Consider the following 21,179-nt stretch of genomic DNA (forward strand, 5'->3'; position numbering starts at 1 on the left):
CTTTTCAGTAATCACATTAGTCTCCAACTTTTTTTTACTATTATACTCTTTTATTTTAAAAAAATAGAAAAAAAATATTTTTTAATCAAATTTAAGAACTTGAAATTAATGGATTAATCATAATACTTATTAGATTAATATATTTTTATTATTTAATTTTAATTTTAATTTTTAATAGAGACACGAAGTGTCTCGACCTCACTAATATATTATAAAGGAGATATTGGGGATATGTAACCACTTTTAGTCTTCATTTTTTAGTGAACTATTATACCCCTCAGATATAAAAAAGAAATATTCTCTTTAAATAATTACATTTAACCTTCTAATATTTTTTGTGTATAATTATTAGAGGCACGAAATGTCTCGATCCCTCTAGGCTCTAATGATATATAAAGGAAATATTATTTTTTAGATTAAATTATATTTTAAATTTTTTTATATATTTTTAAAACTCAATTTAATGTCATTATTCGTAAAAAAATCACTTTAGTCTTTTAATTTAAAAAAAAATTAATATTATCTTTTCGTCCAATTTAATATACTAATCTCAGTAAAATCAATAGTTTATTCATGTCTAGTTTTGTCATTTTATAGTCTTATACAGGTTACGTACGTACGAACCAACTCGGTAAATCAAGAGGAGACAGCCAACCAACCTTTATAGAGGAAATCAGTGTATGTTCTTCTAATCATCTTTAACATAAAGTAAAAGGGATTTGATAAAGTGCATGTTTGAGAATCTCTTTGTAATGAGTCAAAAGGAATTTCGCACATTCTCAAGTATTAAATAAAGAAATAACAATTTGTAACTTTTACATTCAACTAAAAAAGAATTTAAGTTCAACGGTAATTTAAATACAAAAAGTAGTTACATTGTTAGCCACATGTGTCATGATGAGTGAAAATTTTATATGATAAGTCAATTATTATCATCAATAATATATAAAAATATAATAGTGTGATTTGATGTGATGTAAATATTTTTAAATAATTTTATTTTTTAATTTTTAAATAATAAAAATTAAATATATTTATATACATAATATTCAAACTTGAAATCTTAAAGATCAAATATAACAACAGTTGATCTAACAAATATTTATAATTCATAAGTATCTTTATTAAATAAAATATAAAGATACAAAATATCTTGATTATATTAGTCGGTATAATGATAATGTGATTTTATTTTTTAGAAAATAAAATTTCTTCCAAATATTTAGAGATAAAAAGGGGTATGTTAGATAAAGAATAATATATCTTAATTTGGTGTACACAATTTTTTTGATAAATATGTCTTATAATAACTTTTTCCTAATATCTCTCTAACTAATCAATAATCACTTATTTTTTATTTTTAAATAATAGAGGCACATAATATCTTTCCTCATTGATAATAATAAAATGGGTGGATGACTCAGTAATAGATTATAAGTAGACAAAAAAAATATAAAATATCCATAATATATTATTTTTTATTTTAGTAATTGTGAAATTAATTGTTTTAAAAATAGTCCTTTCGAAATTTACTTTTTTTTCCTTGTTATTATATCCTAAAAATGTAGTAAGCACTAAAAGAAAATTATTTACATTTTACAATGATAAAAATAAAAAAAAAAATGAATACATTACCCTAAACAAATAATAAGGACTAAAATAAAAAAAAAATACAAGAATATTTTTAGAAAATTTTCTTTGACGAGAGAATTTTTAAAGATTCTTTTAATTACATATTCAATTCAATTTTTTTTCATCATAATTATTTATGAATTAAATTTTAATATTTTAAAATAAAATATTAATAATAAAAATAATTTTTGTTACAATAAAAATTATATATCATAAATTTAAAATATGATGTACATGTTTAAAATATCTATTTATTTAAAATTTTAAATATAATTTTTTTATTCAAATATATTATTTATTTTTGTATATAATTTATTATAAATTTTAGTTATATATAATATAATAAACATTTAACTTATGCATTACAAAAGTTAAAATATTAATATTTTAAACCTTTAATATTTTAAAACATGAAATAAAATGAAAATAAAACGTCAATTTTGTTATAATTTGTAGATGGAACCACTCATATAAAAAGTGCAAAAAAATAAAATAAATATGATGTCTTTATAAATTGTTTATGTAATCGTCACTCATATAACTACGTGAACACCGTCGCTTATATGTAAAGCACATGAACCTTGACTTGTTCATGCAAAATGCAAGGAACCTTTTATAGTAGTTTTTTTTTTTTTTTTTTACATGTTTTAAAGTAGTCGGTTTTGTATAAAAATTTGAAGTAAATAATAATTTTCTTCATATTAGTATAAGGAGGTAAAAAAAAAAAAACACTCCGTGCTTTTAAGAAAAATATTTAAAAAAAATTACATTTTTTGCTTTTTATATTTGTAGCATTTTTTTAAAAAATTATTAGGGGTATAATAATAGGTAAAGGAATTGTGTACACCAAATGAAACAATCTCCTTCATTATTAATATATAAGTATAGATAACAAGAAGTACAATTCTTTCATGTGACATCATTTTGAAAACACAACTTTAATATGAAGGCTCATATAGGAGTACATGTCCATGAGACACTTGATCAAAGATGCATGTCACCCAACACTCTCACTAAAGGAAAGATAAAATCAGACATGTTAGGACAATGAAGTTACATCAAGTTACACACACACACACATCTTACAAGTAGAATTGAGGTTCCTAAGCTTTCTTGTCCCCAAGGTCCAGGTCATTTAAACACTAAGAAACCTCCCTAGCAGTGTATTCCACACCATATCCTATCAACTAAAAACCAAGTTTATGCATATGCATGTCTTAACAAATCATGATTCAATGTGTGTATCAATTGTATAACAGTCAAGTATCAACCATTAAACTATATCAATTATTCATCTGGCCAAGTGTTCTACTTAAACTTTTCAATTTGCTAAGCTATGGGCTTAGACACCTCAATTGTAATAACCTATTATATCATTATTCAACTGTTATCAATAATCTTAAGTTATTGATAATTACACTACAAAGGAGTTGTGTATAGCGAGGCTTGACCTGCGCTCGATGTCAAAATCACATGGGGCACTAGTAACACCATTTTTTTACATAATTATGTGTATTTGAGATATATGTCACTATGAATAATGTTTTATGTTGTTTTATCGTTGTTTTGCCTATGTTTGGGCCAGGGTTAGTGTTAAGAGTTTACCCAAGGAGGTTGAAGTATATATTGTGAAATTTGAGAAGTAAACTTTATAAGTTCATATAACTCAAGATTTCTATAGAGAAGTTATAGAGAAGGTCTCTAGAAACTCCAAGTTGTGGTTTTATCTTTTGAGTGACTTAGAGATTGAAGATCTTCCTCAAAGCTAAAGATTTGTAGATCTTGAAGTCAAAGGAAGATTGTAGAGTTAAGATTAAGGATCAAAGTTGAGGGAGCTCTGATGAGAGTTGTAAAGAGAGTTTTCTTCTACCACAATTCTTCTATCTAGGGAGCCTGATTGAGGTAAAGGGAAATTTGATTGTAAATTATATAGATTGTATAAGCGATGTTGTTGTTATGATGTGTTAAATTGGTGAATGAATGTTGAGAAATGAAGTTGAACATGTTAGGGTTTTTTGGAGTTTTAACGATGAATTTATATTGTTGATTTGGTGCCCAAATTTCCTTTGCATGTGTTATTTTTGGTTGAACATGTGATCTACATGTTGTTTAATGAGTTTGGATGGGTTGCATGTATGATTATGAGGTTGGGAAGATGTTGGAGAGTGTTAGCACCTCTACGCATTCTCACTTAGTGAGATAATTCTTGTTGAGCGGATCTACGTGGGATGAAGGCTAGAAACTCATATATGGGATTTTTCTTAGTGAGTTCTGTCTCCCTTAACCATTTTGGATTCTAGGATGAAGCTTCGCCCAGCAAGCCATAGCTCACCCAACAAGACAGGAGCCATAGAGGGTTGTGGTCGCTAAGTGAGAAGAGCTCACTTAGAGGGGCGGAACCACAAATGTTGTGGCCACTGAGTGAGAGAAAACCACTTAGTGAGAGAGCCCCTAATATGTGTTGGTCATTTAGTGAGGAGCCATAGAGGGCTTTGGTCACCCAACAAGTGATTATCGCTAAGTGAAAGTTGTATGTTGAGGGATTTTTGTTCATCGAGATGGAGGTCGCTCAATGAAAATTATGTTTTGACAAGAGGTGTTTTTAGTGTTGTGTGATGTACGCGTATGTCCTTGGAGGGATTGGGAATGAGTGTTGATATCCTTAAGGGGTTAACATGTTCTTGTTCCAGTTAGGAATGAGTGTTAAATTCTAGGTAGTCTTAAGGGCTAGGAAAATGAGACTTTTGTCCCAAGTTTAATGATGTATGGGTTGTAGAAGAAGTTGTTTATATTATGTTGATCATTGATAATGATGATGTATAAGATGATGATGTTTATCATGTGTTGATGATATTGATGATGATAAAGATGTTGTTGATCATGCTTATATATGCATAGAAATATGTGTAAGTTGTTGAGTGCTAGATGTTGGCATGAGCCTATGGTAGTTGTATTTGAGTTGTGTGCTTATGCATGTTGTTGAAAGTGAATGTATGTGATGGAACTCCATGGTGGAATGATGGAAAAATTCCTCCTTGAAGCTCCTAGGTCCCTTCTTGTACTTCCATGACTAAGATTCACCAAGGAAAACATGCCAATTATGAGGAGCAACAAGTGTTTAGGTGCAAACTTTCAAGGAGAAGAAAAAAGCAATCAATTAAAAGCATTAGCCATAAGGAGAATTTCGTTGATAGAATTACTTATGGAGAAAGTTTCTCCAAAGTGACATTAGAAAGAAAAGGGAGAGAATTCAGAAAATGAGTCCCAAATCTCATACCAAAGTGATGCATGTACAGGGGAGAAGGCCTTAAATAGATGTCGAAGCTTATGGAGCAAGCTAGGCAACCAAGGTTAAGAATTAACCATGGTTGCTTAACCTAGGGTGAACTAGGTGCCAAATTTAAATTTGAAATTCCAATTTGGAGTCCAAACCACCATCACATGCATTCATATGCTTCTAGATCTAAGATGGATATTAGCCAATGAGAGGAGGCTATATGGAAAGCACAAAAGGTGTGACTTAATTTGAATGCTATGTGATTATAATTTGAATTTGAATTTGGATACACCATGTGCGCCTAATCCACTTTGCTAGTCACATGTGTTCCTAATTCAATTCAAATGCTAATAGATGGCCCAAAATAAGCTACACCTCCTAGGCCCAAAATAAATACATGATTAGGAAAATTACAATAAAGTCCCTACATTACTTAACCCAAAATACAAGACTCAAAACAACTAAACTGCTAGGTCCATAATAGATGCCCCAAAGAAAGTATATACAAGTATGAGAGGTATTGAGCTAATATATTTAGTGGCCCATAACCCAAAATGAGATAAGGCTCACTAACCTCAACATGGGTCCAATCCTCTTAGGCCCTTCTAGCCTAGCCCACACCTTTGAAATCCTTTTGGATAGCACCCCTTGGCATGATTCCATCATCTTCTCCTTCTTGAAAAAGATTTGTCATCAAATCTAGAGCTCCCTCTTCCTCTCCTACAAAATATAATTTTTCATAGGTATTAGAGATGTGATATGCCTACAAAGTAAGGGAACCTATCCTAGAGATTTTTTCTAGGTGTAGGGTTGGCCTATCCTAAAGGATTTTTATTTTCTTAGGGTCCTCTTAAGCCCCTTTTAAACTAAGTCCAATTTTTTCTACAGTTAAATCTTCTTGCCTTCCTATAGGATGGAGTGATTTAGAATCACTAGAACTAATAAGCTTCTTAGGAACATGTGTTGTCCCCAATAATGGAAGACTTGAAAAAGAGCATTGAACTCTTGGTTATAGGTAAGGTAGTTGAAAATGGTTCCATCAAAAGTTATTTTTAATGAAGTAATAGGATTCTCATCTTTCAACAAAGCAACTCCCACACCATTTTAGATGCATTATATTCTAGCTCATAGGTTTTGAAAATATTTGATAAAGGTAGAACATTTGCATATACAAGCTCATTTTGTAAAGATTGAAAAGTTTGCTCAAATTTTTCCTCCTTAAAGAAAGGAACAAGATTCTCTCCAACTTATTAAGTAGTGAGATAAGACATTGTTGAAGATAGAAAGTCCTTTTAATTTTACTTTTAAAGGACAAATGACTGTATTTCTTAGTGATCTCTTAAGAAAGAGAATCTTCCTCCTTTTTACTTTCATTTTCTCTTTATTTTTCACAAGTTTCATTTATGTTTGATACTCTGCTACTTGGATAGGTGAAATAGGATGTAACACAAATTTGTTGTCTTGATGAGTGAAAGTTATGTCATTGGTTAATCTATTATACATAGATTTCTTGTCAACTTGTCATAACCTTGCCAATAAGACGTGACAAGCTTCCATGAGAACTACATCACATAAAAATTTATCTTTATAGTTCCTAATAGAAAGTTTGACCTTCACTTGATATTGGACTACCATGTCCTCCTTTTCATTAAGCCATTGAAACCTATAAGGTTGTGGGTAAAGAATATAGTGAAGGCTAACTTTTCAACCATCCTTATGCTACAATAACTACAACTTGATCAGTTATCCACAATGAGAGAACAATTTTGTTCTAAAAGTTTACATCTTGTATAAAAGGAGGACATGGAATACCATCTCTCTTTGTGAATTGTTGATTGCTCAATGTTAACTTCTAAGAAGCCTTTTTATTGAAAGATTTTCACCATCACATGGATAAAACTTTTCTATATTAGATTCTACTCCAAGTCTTTCTTCATTCTCACTAGAAGAGGAAGAAGTTGTAGTCTCCTTTTGACTACTATAAATTTCTTTTCCCTTAAGATTATTGTTTTCTTGGTGGGCATTGAGAAACAATGTGGTATCTCCCTAAACTTTTAAAACACTTGATGTTATTAGTCCTAGAACTAGTGTTTAGGATTTCGTTTTCTTGATAAGAATTTTTTTTCTTTGTCTTTGGAGGGTTCATCTTTGGGATAACTCTCGAGAGAGTACCCCTTATTCTTGTGATCTTTCTAGTAATAAGGAGTAGACTAGGAAGTTTTCTTTTTGAAGGAAGGTTTTCTTAAAAGTTTTTGCTCACTTACTCCACCTTAATTCAAAGTTGGATGAGATCATTCAAGTCCCTATAAGGTAGGAGTTCTACTTTATCCCTTATTTCAAGATTAAGACCACTTGGAAATCTATAAATAGTGATTCTTTCTTCTTCCCTAATCATGACTTTCATCATGTAAAACTCCATTTTCTATCTATATTCCTATACACTTATGTTTCTTTGTTAGAGCTTTTGGGGCTTATCTATAAGCTCCTTACCATAATATGAGGGAATGTGTCTCCTCCTTAATGCACTCCAATTCATTCCAATATTGACTAGGAGGATCATTATGGAATCTCCTTTCTCTTTCAAGGGAAGTCCACTAATACATACCATACCCTTAAAAGCATAGGGTAGTCAAAGGAAACTTCCTCTTTTCATTCACTTAATGGCAAGTGGAGAGTTGTTCACCTTCATTTCCCAATCATGGTAGGCTTCTAGATCCTACTTACCATGAAAGTAAGGGAACTTTACTATAGATTCCCTAACTTTATGTTCCTTTTCCTTTTAGGCCTAATTTTGCTTGCTTGGTTTCGATATTACTCGCTGATGTTAAGACTACCTTGATAGCTTCAGTTTTTATTGGAACCACTTGAGGTCCCACTACTATGTTTCATTTTGTATTTTTATTTCATCAACCTTTCAATTTCTTTAGTGTTTCTCATTTCTTCTTCCAATTGAGCTATGACAATCTTTCTTTCAATTCTTTCTTTCAATTAAGCTTAAGAATGATTTATGAAAGACTTTTGGGTGTGCTTGAATCACTTTCATTATTGGAAGAAATGTGAACACTCATGGTGAAAAAAATTAAGATTGATTAAACACTAAACTACCTAAACCCTCAAAACATGCACCAACTATTAGTGTTAACACTCCTAGCATGTTGTAAGAAATTAAAGAACAAGTTACAAGCAAAAGGTGAGAGTCTTAAGTAAATGCTTGGAATCTCTTAAGATCACTCCTACATGTGAAAATGCCAATTTACACAAAATTGAAAGCAAGGAAAAATTAAAGTGTCTTATTGTATTCCTCCCAAGTATTTCACTCCTTTTTTGTGTGGCTCTTCCCAATATTCTATTGCCTACAAAGGAGCAACTTCTCTTAAGCCTCCATCAACAATTCAAGACACTACCTTATGGCATAGGTCTTGCTTGTCCTTAAATGAAAGGTTAGCACAACAAAGTAACACTAGAGAGAATTTTAAAAGGAAATCAAGAAAAATAAAGTTAGAAATTTCTAAACTCAATTAAATAAATATGACATACACAAAGAAAGCCAATGGAAATGACAAGCTAAAATTAAGGCAAATTTAAAAGGTAGCACTTAAAAGAAATGTCCTAGAATGATTCTAGATTAGAATACAAAAATAATAAAAAGACTCAAAAATATTTTTGATTTAAACTAATTATAATTCAAATCAAATTCACGTGATAATTATTTAAATTTTAATTGTAGGATTTTTTTTTTATAATTCAAGCCCCATTCAATTTTAGCTTTTTGATGCAACATTTTGTATCTATATTTTTTTAAAACTTTGAATATTTTCTTGACTAAGGAGCTTCAGCCTCTTTCTATTTTTTTATAAATCAAATTGTCACACAAAATGGACCTAAGAGATTTGGAATTTTGAATTGTGTGACACCCTTACTACCCCAACACATATATTGTATAAATAAACTAAGGAAATAAATTTTTCAACGTCGGTAAAAGGGTTCACATAAAAACCTTTAGAAAAATTCTTCGATATCCAAAATATTTTGAAAAAGAAACTTGGAAAATAAAATATAAGAGGTTACAAAATGTTTTCAAAATAATAAGTACAGCTCCATATACAAATAAAGTTCATGTCCTAGAAGTCCTCTGCCCCGATGTCACAATATCAGAGCATGCCCACAACTCAACTGTTGGCATTCTAGATGCCACTCATAGCCGGATCTTCCTCACCTAAAACATCCACAATTTATACGGTGAGAAAAGAAAACATCTATATGTAAAGCACACAAGGAAAAACGCAACATATCATCTCATTATAAAATATTCATAAACATTTCAATATATCATAACTCTATCAATCATGCATCATCATCACGTCACAATTCGTAATCACACCAATCTTCACAAATCTTGCAATCACAATCATCACAAATCTTACTATGTCAAGGTCACGTTACCCTTCATCCTAGGGTCGTGCTCACCCCTGACATCACACTGTGCCAAGGTCACGCTACCCTTTTAACAGTCTAGGGCCGTGCTCACCCCTGGTCATCAGTATGAGGAACCACAATCACAATCACACCAATCCATCACAAATCTTACAATTAACCCTATGTCAAGGTCACGCCTGTAGCATCTCTTGCTCGAGGTCGTGCCACCCCCGACATAAGCATTAATTGCCTCACACATCCCACCTTATGCCAAGGTCACGCCTGTAGCATCTCTTGCCCATGGTCGTGCCACCCCCGACATAAGCATGAGAAATCACACATCATACATTGTGCCAAGGTCACGCCTGCAACATCTCTTGCTCGAGGTCGTGTCACCCCCGACATAAGCATGAGGAATCACCCATCCCATACTATGCCAAGGTCACGCCTGTAGCATTTCTTGCCTAAGGTCGTGCCACCCCTGGTCACAAGTGTGAGGAACCACAATCACATTCTTATTCACATCCACATCCACATCCACATCCACATCCACATCCACATCCACATCCATATCCACATATCAATTCCACAATACATACACAATCCACACAAAATGGTGGTTCACATACCCCTCAAATAATTCACCATGAATCCTTATCTAGATCATCAATTTTATCAAATAATATAATAATAACATTCATAAGTTAATATAATAATCAATGAAATTATATATTTAATACAATCTTAACATAAATAATAAAACTCCCAATTGTTCCAAAACCTAGCTCACAGGCACTTTTTTACAATTTCGTTCTTTCTCCCAGATCATCATTCTTACAAATTAAATATATATTTCTAATCCTCAACACATACAGAATCTAATAGTATCATTAATTCCTCAAACAGAAATAATCCAATTTTTCGAAAACCTAACTTATAGGCACTTTTCTATAATTTCTTTCTCTCTCCCAGAGCATCATTTTTACAAATAAATCATATATTCATAGTCCTAAATACATTCAGAATCACATAAGATCAATAATTCTCCAAACAGAAATAATTATAAAATTACTCATAATCCTAAGGGCTCTTCCTCTACCCAATTCCCTCATGTAACTCTACATATAAATAATCCCCTTTTCCCTCGTACCTTGATAAGTAGTAGTTGAACCTACGCAAGATCTGGTTGGTCTCCCTCGCTGGGTTCCCCTCGGTCTTGAAGCATAAAGTAAAGGGAAAGAAGAGAGAGCAGAAGAAAAGAAATTAGAAAATGAGAGGTGTGCTTTTTGGGAGTGGCAGAGTGCTCTATTTATAGGCATCAAGCTTCGCCAAAACGATCCGTTCTCAATTTGGGAACGCCCCTTTCCAATCTAAAATTTGTAGACAATTTTTGTATTTTGGAACGGTCCGTTCCAGTTTGGGAACAGCCCGTTCTAGGATACAAAATCACTCTCGTTTTAGTCGTTTGGAACGATCCGTTCCGATTTGGGAATGGCCCGTTCTGGGCTACTAAATCAACCCTATTGGACCTTTGGGCCCTTAAACAATCTGTGCAAATCGGCTGTTACAAATTGCAACTAGTTAAAGATTTTAATTTAAATTTGAATTAATTGGTGAATTAAATTTTGGCCGTGCACATGAAGGGCTATCAACAACCTTAAGCAACTTGATTCATGGATGCATGTATTGAATTTTGAATTTCAAATTCAACTCACCAAAATTTGAATTCAAATACTTTTGGAGCCAAAGCAATATGTTAGGAATTTTTTATTTTTTTTTAATTGAAACTTCAAGATATGATAGAAACCTTACTTTATGAATTCATCAAAGTATTTATATATATATATATATATATATATATATATATATATATAATTTATTATAACTTTTAATTATATATAAAAAAAATATTTGTGTATTTTACATACTATAAAATACTAGTTTATTAAAATGTCCAAAGACATGATTAAAATTTATTAAGACTTCTTCTAAAAAAAAATAAAGATTTATTAAGAATTTACGTAATCTTAATAGTTAGTTTACCCAAAGAATAAAATATTATTAATTTGATAATATTAAAATCTAAAACTAAAAGTACATTTTAGCTTAAATAATATTAATTATCATGTCATCTATAGAATGTTAGGTCACAATAAACATTACAATTTTAATGATTGCTAGTATATATTATAATATCTATAATATATAATTGAATGATATTAATATATATATATATATACATATATAATTTACTCATTTTTTTTAATGTATTTATTATAATTTATATTTATATATTTAAAAAATTTATTGATCTTTTTTAATATATAATTATCAATTTTAATTATCTTTATTGTTATCGATAGAATATTAAACATTTTCGACAGATAAAATTTTTGACAGAATACTAAGCATTTTTTACGGATGAAATTTCCAATAGAATATTTAACATTTCTGACGGATGAAATTTTCAACGAAAATTCTGTTAAAAACCTTTCGTTGAAAATTATGAAATTGTTGACCGATGAGTTATTATTTTTCCCTTATTTATTTATCTTTTTGTACTTATTTTAATTGTTGATTTGGGCTTAATCGCTTATTAATTGCATAGTTTCACTGTTTGGGCTTCAATGGGCCAGTAATTCGAATTTTAATTATTTCCAATTCACTTTTTCTAATTTTTATCTATTAATTATTTTCAGGTTAATTGTGAAGCATTTTTGGGCTTGGATATTTCGGACTTCAAGAGACAAGGTGCACGTCAGCACCACTTCACCACATCAGCGCCACATCAACATTTTGTTTTATTTTTTGTTTATTTTATTGTATTTTTGGGTCAGACTTGGATTGGGGGCCCATTTGACTTTTCTAGGGTTTTTAGGGACCTAGGGTAGGCTGACCATACAACCACCACCTTCATACTGATGTGACCACGTTTAGTTTTCTGTTCTTCTTCTTCCTTTAGTTTTCTCTCCTTTGTTTTTTCTTCTTCTTTCACGTTTTCTCTATTCTATTTTTGCATTTGGATATTGAAGTAATACAAATTATTTGTTTCCATTCCTTCTACCTTGTTGTTTTCACATTTTCGTTTTAATGGAAGGCTAAAATCCTTGGGGTTGGCTCCTTGAGCGGATTGAAAGCTCTATTTGAGGTTTTATTCGTATATGCATCTTTGTTTCGCTTTCTTCTTCTTCATTAGATTTCTGTATTAAATGCTTTCAATATCTATTCATGCTTAATGAATCCAGGTTGGCTGCGTTTAAGGCCACAGTTTTCTTAATCCTAGGGAGAGGTTCAATGTTGTATACGTTTGCTTAATTCGTGTAGGGAAGTCTTGAGTTAATCTTCGCTTAGTTGGTTAACTCGGATGGAACAAGGATTAAGTTGTTGATAGAGAAATCTTTTGTGTACCAGGGATAAGAGAGTTACAATCTTAACAAGGAGTCAATTTGCTTTGCTTATTGTTCTACTTTGCATTTTATTGCATTTTAAACTTTGATAAATCTGAACCAAACCCCCCCCCACTTCATGTTTGAACCTTTGACAAAGAAGATTGGTCCTTAGGAGTCGACCTAGGAAAGCTTCCTAGTACTACATTTAATTATTTTTATTTGACCCGGTACGACCTCGATCAATTTGGCGCCGTTGCCGGGGACCATCGGTTCTTGTCAAAGGTTGTGTGTTCTGTCGTGTGTTTTGTGTTTTTGTTAGTAGTGTAGTGTTTTAGAGTCTCTGTTATGTTCTGTGTGTTTGGTGTAGTGTTTTAGTGTATCAGTGTATTAGTTTTGTGTATCAGTCTTGTATACCAATTTGTGTATCAGTTGATGTATCAGTTTGTGTTTGCATTTTTTGTGTCCCACTACATGTTATGTTGTGTATTTGTGTTTGTTATTAGTCCTTGTAGGTGTAGCAAGTATATCAATTAAAGAATTCATGCTATTCAATCTCATGCAACTAATAGAACCAATGGAACAGTAATCCAATGGAACAATAAATTCGAATTTAGTCTAAGTTGTATATTGTATGGTGTACTTTGTTTTTATTTCGTGCATACTCTATTTCATTTAGGCATACTCTGTTTTCTTCCTCTACTAGTCCTCTGTTCAGGGGCTAAAAATCTGGTCCAAGTTGCTGAATTGTTGCATTTCATGTGTCGGTGATTAGTGCTGAATAGTGTCTGAATTTTCCAATTAATTGAGATTTTTGGTTTTGGTAGCTAGACTTGTTATTTTTGCTTCAAATTTTGTGTGCACACTTCTTTCAACCTATATTTTGTGTAAAAAAATCCCAGAGGCACTTATAGTGGTCTTGATTTGAAGATACAAAAAAATTTTAAACTAGTTTTTAGCAAAACTTCAAACAATCATAACTTTTGCTCTGGTTATCAGAATTGGACATATTATATATGCTTTTGGGGTAAAAAAATGAGATCTATCAAACCCAGACTAATGGGCAAGCTGTGATTTCAAACAGGGAGATCAAGAGGATCTTAGAGAAGATTGTGCAGCCCAACCAGAAAGATTGGAGTAGTAGGCTACAGGATGCTCTTTGGGTGCATAGGACTGCTTACAAAGCACCCATAGGGATGTCTCCTTATCGGGTTGTCTTTGGTAAAGCATGTCATCTTCCTGTGGAGATAGAGCACCGAGCCTACTGGGTTGTGAAGACCTGCAACTTCTCGATTGATCAGGATGAAGAGGAAAAAAAGTTGCAACTGAGTGAGCTTGATGAGATCCGCTTAAAAGCCTATGAAAACTCTAAGTTATACAAGGAGAAAACCAAGAAGTTCCATGATAGCTTGATAGCTAGAAAGGACTTCATGGCTGGGCAGAAAGTTTTATTGTATAATTCAAGGCTTGGTCTCATGGGTGGTAAGTTACATTCTAAGTGGATTGGACCTTTTGTTGTTACTAACGTTTTTCCTTATGGTACAGTTGAGATCAAAAGTGAATCCACAGACAAGAGCTTCAAAGTTAATGGGTGTGACACCCTCTACCCCGACACACATATACAATAATTATAAAAACATATTCTCGAAGTAAATAAAATCATTTAAATTAAAACAATGGTTCCACTATCATAAGAGTAGAGAATTCACATTCGTAAACGTAAATCATGGTCAAATGCGAAATTTACAAGAAAATGAAACATGAGTTTTTCCAAAACAAAATAACAATAATGAAATCCTAAACTAAGCCTAACTACGCCCCGATGTCACATATCCTATCAAAGCACGCCCAACTGAAGCCTAAGCTTCATCACCAACATTCTCATGTTGATGGTCATCTACAACACAATAGAACATAGAACCAATAGGGGAGTGAGAAACATCTCACTTAGGTTAAGGTGTAAAAATAACGGTCAAGCAACATACACACAAATTATAACAAAGCACAACACAAAGCACACATTAATCAAGTATAACTCAAGTCATACATACATTAGTAGCACATACACAGTCACTCATTATGCAATGATGCCATGGACTCAACTCACAAATGCATGCATGTGGCGTCAATCACATATCACATATCGCTGGTGTGCTGCCTAAACAACACACCTAAGGTAGTCTAGGAGTACATGTAGGGAGCTACCCATACACTCTCAACTAGAAGGATGTACTACTAGGGTCTGGTCGGGATAGTGAAGCTGCACAAGTTACGTCTCGTGCTCACAAACGGGCAGAATTGAGACATTCAAACCGCACTATCCCATAGGATTCCCCCAAGTTGTTATACAAGGAGGGCCTTCCTTAACGGTGTACTCCATATCGTACCGTCACATAGATGCACATGATGCATGTCACACACATTCACACTTCATGGACTCCTCACTTTACTTATCATATCACATCAGATCTCATGTCACTTGTTCACATTTCACATTCCTCATACTCATAGTCACAAGGTCACATATAAGAGATTCTCATCCTCATCATGCTCAAAGGAAACACGTCATTGGAATTAACACAATAATAAGGCAGTTCTGACACCATTATTACTTTCAAACATGGCTTAAAACTTATCTGTTTTTTAAATTAAACACATTCACACTTAGCAAACATCAAGGTACACAACAAAAAACTCAAACATCAAAACAGAAAACATTCATATTTTGCCTGTTTCTCATAGAGTTTCTCGTAAGAACCCATAGAGCACTCTAATCCCTATCAAAAAATATTCAAACTCAAAATTAAATATACATTCATGCTCAGTAATCAACATGGAACACAACAGAAAACTCAGAAGTCAAAATAGAAAAAATTTGAAATTTGCCTATTTCTCATAGGGTTTCTCGTAGGAACCTATAGATCACTCTAATTCATATCAAAACATATCCAAAATCAAAATTAAACATACATTCATGTTCAGTAATCATCAAGGAACACAACAGAAAACTCAGAAGCCAAATCAAAAAACATTCAAAATTTGCCTGTTCTCGTAGGGTTTCCCGTAGGAACCCATAGAGCACTCTAATCCATATCAAAACTTATCTATTCTCGAAATTGAACGCATATTCACAATCAAAATCACACAAGGAACGCAATAGAACAATCATAAAGTAAAATAGAAAACTTTCATAAAGTGTTTGTTCCTATCAGGCAAGGGATTGGGGGCCAATAATGCTACCCATCAGTTATTCTCACACCCCCAAGTGAGGTTTCTCACTCCCCCTTCACCTTGATGAGTAGAAGATGAGGCACAAGCAGAATCCAACTGTTCCTCTTCTCTGAGTTTTCCGAGCTCTGAAGCGCGTGAAAGGTGAAAACCCAAAATCTGATATGCTCTCTCTTTTAAAAACTTAACCTCCCTTTAACCCTTTAGTAAAAATACTTTAACCATGATTATCTTTTTCTTTCCCTCAAATATTAAAAATTATAATTAAATAATATATCTAATAAACATATTTCTTCCAATCCAAATAATTATAATAAAATACAATATTTAATCATTAACAAATATATAATATATAAAATATATTTATTTCTTTCAACACACTTGTAATTAAAATAAAATATATAAATAATTACAATAAAACACATAATTTCTCCAAATACTTATTATAACAAAATATCATAAGAATACATAGTCCTCTAATAAATAATATACAAAATAATTTTCATATATATATATATATATTTATTATTTAATTAAAATACTCATAATTGTTAAAAAATCTCTGAAATATTCTATAAAACCCATTTAATTAATTAAAACAATTATAAGAAAATAATCCCAATAACTATAAAAATAAATAATAATTAAACTATTATATTAGTAGAAAATTTGGGATGTTACAATGGGCACCGTTTGAAGCCTTTCCTCAACAATCCTTCCTAGTTGAATGCAGTTGTAGAGGAGATGTCTTTGCTCGACCCCGCTTCTCTCCCGCCATGACTTAGGGAGTTTTCTTTTCCTTTCTCCTTATTTACTTTTATTGCACATGTCAAATTCTATTGATTGTTCTGATTGCTCTGATCTTATGTGTGTGCCACATTGCGACAATGTGTGGTTTAAGTGTGGGGGGAGTTTGTTTTGGTTATATGTTTTTAGGGTTTATTTGTTACTTTTGGTTTAGATTTTATGTATAGTTTTGCATGTTTCTCTTTGATTTATGGGTTTTGATAGTTTGTAGGCACTTACTTCACTCTTGGATATGAGTTACTTGATATTCTATGAATTGAAATCCTTGTCTTTCTCGGCTTGACAAGTTGATTATGAGGTTTGAGATGTTGATTTGAATGTGACAGATTTACCTTGTGTGAGGTTTTGAGCCACTATTTGTTCTTTCTTGTGTGTTTTGTCTCTTGATTGCTTGCACAATATCCTTGGCTTGACTCTGTTTGATATTTCTTGGTTCACATCCATGTTCGGAAAGGATTAAGGCATTTTGATTATGATAAGCCTCTAGCCAAATAAGCCTACCTTGAATTAATTCCTTTAGTAGCCCCTGTTGAGCCTATTTCCCTTTCTTTGTTTGAAGCTCATTACAAGCCTTAAGTGAAAAACCATGATTACCTTAACCTTAGGGAGTTTTGGAGCTTTGGAATTGTTTTGGGAATAAGTTCTTGAATATGTGTGGGGGTGTGTGTATGTTTCATTGGATGATGTATATTGGCTAGTTGAGTCCTTATGCTGTACATTTTACTTCTCCGCATCTTATCTTATCTCATCTCAATTTTTGTGTGTACTGTTCACTCTGTATTATTCATTCAAAAAAAAGAAGAAAAAAATGAAAAAAATGAAAAGAAGTTGTTTGAGGCAAGAGAAAGAGGATTAATTGTAGAGGTCTTAGAGGTTTCTGGGTTTACTTCTTATGCTTATTTTTGACTTATTCCCCATTGCTCCTCTAGTTCCTCTGGTTTGTAGTTACTTATCCCATATATTATCCTCTGCCCTGTCCTTGGCCTCATTACAACCTTGAAAAAACCTTTTGATCCTTATGTGCATGTGTGTTGGGTGTTGATTTTAGAGGCTTGCCAAGTCTATCTGTTGCTTATTTTTCATGAGTGTTTTGAGAGTATACAGTAGCCTAAACATTTGAGAGATACTGTGACACAGTGCATATCTTGTGAGGTTCTGTTGCTTTTGATTCACCTCTTGAACTAACTGATTTTCTTACCATGTTTTGAAACACTTGGATGATGTTCATAGGTATCTGGTTTCTTTGACTCTTTGTGTGTTGGATGTTGTCTATTCCTTTCTTTTCACAGGATTCATTGAGGAGTATGTAGCTCTGTCTGTTTATGTGCTGCTATTTTTGTTTTTGTTTTTCTCCTTTGTGTCACTCTCTTTGTTGTTCTAGATTTGTCCATTGCTCTACTTCATGATTTTGCCCAGGAGTGCAAAAAGGCTAAGTGTGAGAGAATTTGATGAGTCATTATTTCCCTTATTTATTTATCTTTTTGTACTTATTTTAATTTTTGATTTGGGCTTAATCGCTTATTAATTGCACACTTTCACTATTTGGGCTTCATTGGGCCAATAATTCGAATTTTAATTATTTCCAATTCACTTGGTCTAATTTTTGTATATTAATTATTTTCAAGTTAATTATGAAGCATTTTTGGGCTTGGATATTTCGGACTTCAAAAGACAAGGTGCCACGTCAGCACCACTTCACCACATCAGTGCCATATCAACATTTTGTTTTATTTTTCATTTATTTTATTGTATTTTTGGGTCAGACTTGGATTAGGGGGCCATTTGACTTTTCTAGGGTTTTTAGGGACTTAGGGTAGGCTGACCATGCAGCCACCACCTTCAAATTGATGTGACCACGTTTAGTTTTCTGTTCTTCTTCTTCCTTTAGTTTTCTCTCCTCTGTTTTTGCTTCTTCTTTCATGTTTTCTCTGTTTTGTTTTTGCATTTGGATATTGAAGTAATACAGATTATTCGTTTCCTTTCCTTCTACCTTGTTGTTTCTGCATTTTTGTTTTAATGGAAGGCTAAAATCCTTGGGGTTGGCTCGTTGGGCAGATTGAAAACTCTATTTGAGGTTTTATTTGTATATACATCTCTGTTCAGTTTTCTTCTTCTTCATTGGATTTCTGTATTAAATGCTTTCAACATCTGTTCATGCTTAATGAATCCGGGTTGGTTGCGTTTAAGACCACAGTTTGCTTAATCCTGGGGAGAGGTTCAATGTTGTATATGTTTGCTTAATTCGTGTAGGGAAGTCTTGAGTTAATCTTCGCTTAGTTGGTTAACTCGGATGGAACAAGGATTAAGTTGTTGACAGAGAAATCTTTTGTGAACCAGGGATAAGAGAGTTACAATCTTAACAAGGAGTCAATATGCTTTGCTTACTTTTCTACTTTGCATTTTATTGTGTTGTAAACTTTGATAAATTTGAACCAAACCCCCCCACTTCGTGTTTGAACCTTTGACAGAGAAGATTGATCCTTGGGAGACGACCTAGGAAAACTTCCTAGTACTACATTTAATTGTTTTAATTTGATCGAGTACGACCTCAATCATCGATGTATCAATACCCATCGAAAAATATTTGTCAAAAAATTTTGATTTAGACATCTGTTAGAAATTTTGACATTTTCGACAAACATAAATCTGTTGAAGATATTCCGTTAGTAATATTAATTTTTTCTACATATTTTTTGCTATTAGTACAATTAATCTGTCAAAAATTTAAATTTTTTGACAAGTATTCGTCGAAAAAAATTCGTTGGTAATTTGCATTTTTCTTGTAGTGATGGGAGCATATCAGGTATAGTTGAAGGATGGGTAACTTAGAATTGTTTTGGTGGCCATCTAGTGGATAGTGGAAGTTAGGGATACCATGGTCTCATGACTTGTAGTTGTGTTTTGTAGCACCGACTCATATGTATAGATGTTTTTGTTGTATGTGTATAGATATTATATATTTTAGGACCAAAACCCCATAAGGGGGAATTTTATTTTACACTTTTTATGATTAGGAACTACTTTATAGCTTTTTATTTAAGTTGATTATTGAGATCTCATCTCTCTCTCTCTCTCTCTCTCTCTATATATATATATATATATATATATATATATATATATATTGGACATGCATGATGTATAGGTTTTGTTAATTTATGTTTTGGATGTTGTTGTGCCAATGTATGACTTGTCGAGTCATTGCAACACTTCTTTACTCTCTGGAACACTCAAGTCCAACATGGCTAGGTTCATGCTTGGTGCCATCTTCGTTGTAAAAATTTATGTCAATTGGCGATTAATGAGGAAGGTCATGACCAACACCAAAACCTACATTTGTTCTCTAGAAGAACCACACCCAACATAGTCTTTTTAGCACCCATTGTCATTGAGGCAGAGAGCATAAAATGCTCCTATGGACTTTGGCGTCCATATGGAGAAAATAAAGACACTAGAAGGCGATTAAATAGTGTCTATAAAAAATTTAACACCTTTGCAAAACAATGAAGTAGTCATGTAAATCTAAAAGAGTGTAGACAAAGTAAAACAAAGAACACAAGATATTTTTTTGCTGATTCATCTCAATCACCGAAACTACGTCTAACTCTTGCTTAAGTTCCACTATTTTTCACAAATATACAAGTATTTGTTTACAAGCCATTTATAGCTTAACCTAAGTGTTTTTTGATTTGTCTTTTCAAGTAAATTACCCAAGTATTCTTTAAACAACAAAGTTTCTTTGGGCTTTAACACCAAAGGGATAATCTCATTACCCACAATTATCTCACAACCATGAGTGAGACAACTTATTCTCCGTTACCTTGAAAAAACTCTGTTAATGATAAAGGTTCACTAGTGTGACTTTCTTCTTCAACTTCAAGATCCTTTCCACTAGATTCTATTGACAAAGTAGTTTTAGAAAATTAGTAGAATGAAAACACATCAAGTTGACCCCATACTATACTTTCCTATTCTACCCACCAACTATTGTGCTTTAGAAACCATCCTAATAGTTTGAACACTTTATTTATTTTTAAACAAAAACTCAACCCAAAATACAACCTTTTTATCATTATTTCTTTAGAAAATTCTTTATTAATTAAATAAAAACCCAATCAATTATTTTTATTTATTTCTAAAACAGTAAATCATTTATTTATTTCTAAAACAGTAAATCATTTATTTATTTTAACTCTAAAAATAAGGTGCTACAATGAAAGTGTATAATACATTAATTTGAATTTATTTAACAAAATATCAAATATTTTTTAAACTTTTGAAATTTTTTTTGACTTGATCTATTTAATAAGAACTTTTTTCTTAATAGTTGAATCATTGAAATCAATATATACCACGAGTTATTGAGTGCAATAACTTTATAAAGAGTTACTCTTGGAGTAACTTGATCCCTACTCCTTCCCATACAAACACACACA

General features: G+C 32.1%; 1 protein-coding gene across 1 annotated transcript; it reads left to right on the top strand.

Moving 5' to 3' along the window:
• The first annotated feature begins 13,288 nt into the window (after positions 1–13,288).
• Positions 13,289–18,195, top strand: LOC145952057 (uncharacterized). Its single transcript, XM_083064275.1, has 3 exons — positions 13,289–13,296; positions 13,796–14,193; positions 18,128–18,195. Exons 1-3 carry the CDS (start codon positions 13,289–13,291, stop codon positions 18,193–18,195), a joined length of 474 nt encoding a protein of 157 aa, XP_082920401.1.
• The last annotated feature ends 2,984 nt before the right edge of the window (positions 18,196–21,179 follow it).

The sequence above is a fragment of the Cajanus cajan genome, chromosome 9 (genome assembly GCF_000230855.2).
Source record: "Cajanus cajan strain Asha chromosome 9, NIPB_CcT2T_4, whole genome shotgun sequence".
NCBI lineage: Eukaryota > Viridiplantae > Streptophyta > Magnoliopsida > Fabales > Fabaceae > Cajanus > Cajanus cajan.